The sequence below is a fragment of the Vanessa atalanta genome, chromosome 2 (genome assembly GCF_905147765.1).
Source record: "Vanessa atalanta chromosome 2, ilVanAtal1.2, whole genome shotgun sequence".
Lineage (NCBI taxonomy): Eukaryota > Metazoa > Arthropoda > Insecta > Lepidoptera > Nymphalidae > Vanessa > Vanessa atalanta.
In genome coordinates, this window is record NC_061872.1 from 6046529 (window position 1) to 6053341 (window position 6813).

At 28.5% G+C, this 6813-nt stretch overlaps 1 protein-coding gene across 1 annotated transcript; it reads left to right on the plus strand.

Moving 5' to 3' along the window:
- Positions 1-170: 170 nt before the first annotated feature.
- Positions 171-6219, plus strand: LOC125069279 (E3 ubiquitin-protein ligase RNF168-like). The gene is made up of 7 exons (XM_047678718.1): positions 171-522; positions 694-823; positions 1100-1327; positions 1412-1604; positions 1794-2023; positions 2663-2858; positions 2963-6219. Exons 1-7 carry the CDS (start codon positions 171-173, stop codon positions 3545-3547), a joined length of 1914 nt encoding a protein of 637 aa, XP_047534674.1. The 3' UTR covers positions 3548-6219.
- The last annotated feature ends 594 nt before the right edge of the window (positions 6220-6813 follow it).

A 6813-nucleotide genomic window follows, 5' to 3' on the forward strand; every position in this document is an offset into this window, starting at 1 on the left:
AATTATATATATATTTTTTAAATATTTGTTATAATATTTATTAAAGGTATTATTACAGGTATTTTACTAGAATGTTTATCACAACCTATGTTTAAGAAACTTTATAAGTCTATACTCTACAATATGCATATGACATAAACATCTGTGACTTGTGAGAAGAATAAAAAACAATGTCAAAAATGGCGGCCAAGTCAAAGAAGCGGCTGTCTAAAATAGAAAATAAATTATTAAAATTAGAAAAATTAGAACTTAATGATGTTATTTGTTCAATTTGTCAATCTATTTTAATAGAACCAGTAACTTTACCATGCAATCATGATTTTTGTCAAAGTTGTTTTAATAGAAGTATTGAAAATAATGCTTTGTGTTGTCCTCTATGTCGACTACGAATAGGTTCTTGGTTACGAACAGCGACAAAACAAAAGAATTTAGTAAACAGTCAGCTATGGAATTTTATGAAAACCAAATTTATTGAGCAGATTGATAAAAAATTAAAAGGAGAAGATATTAATATATCACCAGGTATATATGTTCCTATTTCATCTGGTCTTTGATAAAAACATATAGCTTATTATAGCGCGACTGTATTATTTTTATTTATTTTATTTAAAAAATAGGTTTAGAATACAGGATAGTATAATATTCTGTTTATTAATTAAAAACTTTAAAACATGTAGTGACTGTGTTTTACAGAAACATTATTACCTAGAATATGTGAACCAGGAGAAATTCGATCTGAATATGAAGCTGAGCTTAAAAGGTTAAGAGTAGAGCGCTTGCGGCTTGAACAACAGGAATTCAATAAAACAGAGCTTCTCATCAAGTAGGTGGTTGACTTTGTTCACTACATTAAAGTCTAAGTAGTTCATTTATTATATTTTAAATAGTAATATATAACTGCAGTCATCTTTAACATAGTTATGGTTTAGTTTGGTGTTAGCAAGAGAGATTTTTGTTTCATGTATGTTTGTTGAATGAAGGAGTATCTACTTTGTGATTAATAGTCCAATGTACAGATTTCTTGTTGGTAAACTACTACAGCATTGTCTGTGTCATTTTTTATGCATAATGTTTTAAAAATAGCAACACTGTTTTTCAGAAAACTTAAAGATGAAGAAGAAGAAGCCCACAAGAGATATTTAGAGAACATAAAACAAGATGAAATTTTGGCTAAAAAGTTACAACAAGAAAGTGCAAAAACAACAACAGTGTATAAATCTCCAAAACGTAGAACTATAACAGTTTCCTTAACCAAACCTCGATTAAGACCAACAACTATAGACAGTTATTTAAAGAAATCTTCAGTACAAGCAACTATTGTTAATAAGTAAGTAGATCTTAGTGAATATCTACATCAAATATAATTTTTATATTTACTTGATTTTTATTAACAATAATGTCAATGTTATAGTAGCCCACATTTGACTGAAGACAATACCAGTACAGATATATCAACACCAATAGGATCAAACAAATCAAACAGCAGACTTTCACCAGAAATGCTTCCAAGCTATGGGAAACTTTTAAAAAATTTCTTAGATAAAAAAATTAAAAGTGGAACTAAAATGTGGAATAAAGAAAATGGCAAAAGCCTTCAAGAAGAGGTGAGATTAGGTTCCTGTATAATAGTATAAGCCTAATCTCTTTTTAATTATATTAAAAAATAAATAATCAAATCATACTTACTAACTTTTGATAAATATTAGTCTTAAAAAAATGTAATAAATCTGCTTCATTTTTGTTTTTCTTGTTGACATTATTGTCAGATTTACTAGTATATAATATCTTTTCAGAAAAAAGAACAACAGGTCATAGATAATAGCCAAGATACTACTGATGAAAAAAATGTTGTAAAAACAAAAATTGGCATACAATCATTACTTGTCTCGTTGCCACTTCCCCATTCAGGAATACTGCATAAAACCAGTATGCCAGAAACTCGTAACATAGAAACAAGTAGTGTGGATTCAATGCAACAAGAGTTATGCTACTTTAAACCAATTGAGGGAACAACACCTACTAGGTAAGGTTTCTAAAAACTATATACTTTCTAGTTAGCTCTGGCTCTGAAATAGATAAACTATGATTTCAGGAGCCAGCTTGGTCTCATATGATTGTGCTATTTTACATGGTGATAAAGTTACAATTTTAGTGACCTGTTTTAAGAGTAGATGTTTTGTATTTTTAATAGAATATTATAAACATTATTTTCATTGGAAGTATCAGATTGTATATTATTAAGCTATGAGGGTCATCTGAGTAAATAAATAAACATTTTTCTCATGGAAATTGTATGAATGTAAATGAATGCATTTATATGACACTTTATAGTATTTTTGAATGCAAAATGGACAGTTACAATATTTAAATATTAAATTATTTATTTGAATACAAGAGAAAAAATATATAATAGAATACTATATTTAAGTTTATTACAGTGAGATTTTAAAGATTTAAGCAAGAAAATAATGTTCGATGAACATGGAAAATGAAATAAAAATTTGGACATCGATAAAATTTAACATATTTATAATTTGTTATTTTAATACAATAGAATAAGAATAAAAATATAATGAACAAATAATTTTTAACATCCTTTTCAGTACATATGAAAAAATGTTTTAGGAAGGTTGATTAAAATTTTTTAATCTGCGTATTTCAGTTTTAAAACAATAAAGGGTCTCCCATTGCGAGTACCTTGTATACGAGCAGAAAAAAATAATGATACACCACTCAATGAAACTCCACCGAGCCGTGATCAATATATTGATGGATTATGTAGACTTCGGAATTTGTCGTTGGCACAAAACATGCCCTCAGCTTTTGTTATTGTGCTTGGGTTACTCAAAGCTAAAAAGGTATATTTATACATATAATGGAATTGTAATGCCATATTAATTATTCTTTTAATTAAAATGGTTTTCAATGCTTTTGTTAACCTCTTTATTTATATTAATTACAGCATAGTTTGAAAAAATGCTCTACCTACACACGTACGAGGGGTAAAAAAAGTTCTTCTATAAACTTAAATCCCCAAGAACTCCCTCTACCTTCCAAACGACCGAACAAGAGTAAACGAGTAGAAGTCGATGGTATTACAAAACTTAATGATAACACAACAACTTTAAGACGCACCAGATCAATGGGAAGCATTTCTAAGGATGATAATGAAGTGACACCTAAGAAAAAATTTAGAGACAGAAAATTTAATTCAGATAGGAAACCATATTTAAGGAGTGATTCTAAAAGAATGCATCTTAACATGGATTCATATAGTCCACCGTCTTTGAGCGAATCAATAAATAATAATAAGGTCGATTTAGCTGTAAAAAATTTATCTAGTCCGTTAGAAAATTGTGACGTCAAGAGCATTTTACGAGAACAGCTTCGAATCGAGAAAATTATTGAGCAGGAAAAGAATGACTTGGAACTGGCTCTGAAGATTGACGCAGAGTGGAACGGACGCCGCCAGCCGCGCCGCGCCGCCGCCAAGCGCCCGCTCGGCCTCGCCTATGCTCTGCGCCCCGCCAAGAAACTCAAAGTTTAGGGCACACTCGCTACCTCAGTAAAGGTCATGTTATTATTATTCTTATTTTAAATTTCTATTCGAATGAAAATCGTGCCAACGAGAAATATATTGCTGACTATAAGATTATATCATTTTCGTACTGCCATAATTTTTTTAAATGTACTTAAAGTTACTGTCATGTATGAAAGTAATCCAATAATAAATAGGACGTAGAACCATTTCATAGTACAGGGTATGTTTATTAAAATTCATTATATAACCTGATATGAAGTTAAGCTCACACGGAGTATCAATATTATTAGTGGAGATTGATTCTTATTGGCACGGTTTTTAGAATTACAAATTCATTTCTTTATTTGAACTTTACTTAAAGAAGTGAATAACTAAATTTTTAAGTATAGTGATTGATTTAAAATAATTTATTCTCAACTGCAAATTACCCACCTCGATTATTTACAACCCAAGAGTAATTCGTATATTTAAATACATAATTAACAATTATTTTCTTAGTACATTTTAATATTACATTTTATTCAATTTCGTTAAATCTTGTCTTCCGAGCCATACTAAAATAGAAAAAATATCTTTAAAAAAGATTCAACATTGTTTTACAACATTCACAACTAAATTATTGATTATACTTATATTATAGGAGGAGACTGCTTTAATTCATTGTAAAAAGTTGTATAATGTTTTTTACAAAAAAAAAATATGAAAAAAATAGCATTCTATAAAAAATAGGCCAGATGATGGGTCGGGGTTAAAGAGGTCGACATATATCGGCTCTTTAGTTTTCTCCTCTCCAGATAACCGGAACATCCGCCAGTTTGGCAAAAAAAGTAACAAAGATATTATTATCATATTTAACTAATATCAGTTTTCTGAACTGTTCTACGATAAAAAAAAGTACAAAATAAATTATATAAAATTTCATGCTTAAATAGGAAATGTCCAGTATTATATGCGATTGTATTGTTTCTTCTAAATTTGCATACCTATACTCACGAAATCGTGTAGTTATACTTCTAGAACAAATATGGGATAAAATTATTATTCAGCATATGAAACTCTAGTTAACTTTTAGAATATCGGCTGTTAGTCTGTAAATTAACGAAAAAAAACCATACGCTACGTTAAGAATCTTTGAAAATCTTTTTTGTCGCTGCTACAATCAGAGCAAAAAAAATTTTTTTTTTTTTAAAAAAACAATTAATATATTTTTTTATTTTTTATTTTGTCATCATTGCCTCTGATCTGGGTGTTGGAGAGGAGTAGAATTAAAAAAATATCTTTCCGATTTAAAGCAGACCTGAAACCGACAGCTGACCTAAAAAGAAGAAACTTAATAGTATAGATAGGTATTGTCAATTTAATCTGTGTTAGTTACGAATAAGATTCATTCACACTGGCTTTACTTTTCTAAGCCTGTACTCAGCAAATATATTACTATGTTTGTATTTATTATTAATCGATCGCCATCTTAAATCACCATCACTAGGTTTTGTCTTTTTTTAATTATTTATTTTTTGCTATTTTGATAAATATTTATTAAAAGCACCATCTGAAGCATTTTTTTAATATGTATGCAGATGAACACTATGAGTTTATATGAGTTTCGAGTTTGACTATGGAACTTGATAAAAGTGATAAAATAATAATTATTATGTTCTTATAAAAAACAAGAATAAATAGTTAAATTAAGATAAAACAATTCAACAATCTTATAAGACTGGTTGATACGTTTGATAATAGATTGTAAAATATGATGTAGACTATATTATCAAGTGTACTTTCTTAAAATAGTTAAGAGGAAATAGTTGCATGAGTTAACAAAAACGTTCTGAGCAGTAAATTGATTAATGTAACGGTGAAACATTTGATAAATTATATGGTACTTTTGGTAAAAAAAAAAAATTGTTTATGTTCTAAATTTGTAAAGATATTTAAATGAATATTGTTGATAAACCCGTAGCTGCTGATGATGGTGATCATTTTAGAATTAATACGAATTCCAGAGCTGTCAAAGTCAATTCTAATATAAAATTTTAGATGATCACTCTTAAATCTTTAAAATATCCTTGATGACCGTAAATTCTTCGTAAATACAATTTGAATATTTTCAGTTAAATTGTAACAAAATATTTCCTCATATTATTATGCATTGTGTCAGTACATGTTTTTTTGGTTTTGCCTATGTTTGTTTTTTTTTATACAATTTTGAATTAGGAATATGTATTCCTAATTCAAAATTCAAGACAATATGCAGTGCATTTCAATGTATAGTAACATAATATTTCCCAATAATTTGCATGCAAGCAATTAACTGATTTAAAAATTACGAGGTGTTTTTAACGTGTAATTGAAGTACAACTTCGTAGGTTTTGACGAGTTGGTGAAGCGACATGATAAGAATTTGTTACTCGAGCGATTCCGATCCGATTTTCACGACATTTATATAGGGTGCTTCTCGTGTTCGAGTTGTTTAACTTTATCCGATTTTGTATACCAATATTCGATAAAAATAAAATAGCATAATAATCAATAAGCAATTTGACAAAAAACGCATATAAACGGGTATTCAAATTAGACTTATAGTTAAATAAACAAAAATATAAACGTTTATCAATAAAACACTTATGTGGACAATAATTTTGTTTACAATTAGGTTCTAGGTAATATAATTTTACACATTAAATCGAATTTAATATTTTTGTCAGATGCGCATATAATTATCTCAATGTACTGTAGACTGAGTTTACACGGAGTAAGTATCCTCTCTCATTCAAAAAACAATACATATGAGTGCCAACGAACTTATTGTTTTTAATTCCCGCGTCACACAATGCAGTTAGCAAGTTAAAGTTATAGTCGTCGCATAAATACGATATGTTGTCTGAAGTATTGAATTCAAATAGACATATACTGTTTATTTTTTTATGCAAATCCTCATCTGAAATTACAAATTTATAGTGAATATACAATTCTTTCTTAACTTATTAACAGTATGCACGGCATTATTGAGTTTTATCATTAATTAAATGTAGCTTCTCAGCATGATTTTATTTGTTAAAGTTAATGCATCAATAATATTACAAGACCTATTTTAACGGAAATACAATATGACAAGTTTTTTAATAATTGTTACTTACCATGGCACTGATCATACCTCCAAGAACATAAATTCACTATACATACATTTCTGAAATCCGTCCACCTCAATTGTTCAATGACTATAAGGCTGTTCTGGCTGACCCACTTTGTAATATATGTTTAAATAAAGTTTA

Coding starts and splice junctions, on each gene's coding strand:
- LOC125069279 (XM_047678718.1), top strand. CDS start 171: ATGTCAAAAATGGCGGCCAAGTCAAAGAAGCGGCTGTCTAAAATAGAA. Junction 523..693: donor AGATATTAATATATCACCAG/GTATATATGTTC, acceptor TGTGTTTTACAG/AAACATTATTACCTAGAATA. Junction 2,024..2,662: donor GAGGGAACAACACCTACTAG/GTAAGGTTTCTA, acceptor TGCGTATTTCAG/TTTTAAAACAATAAAGGGTC.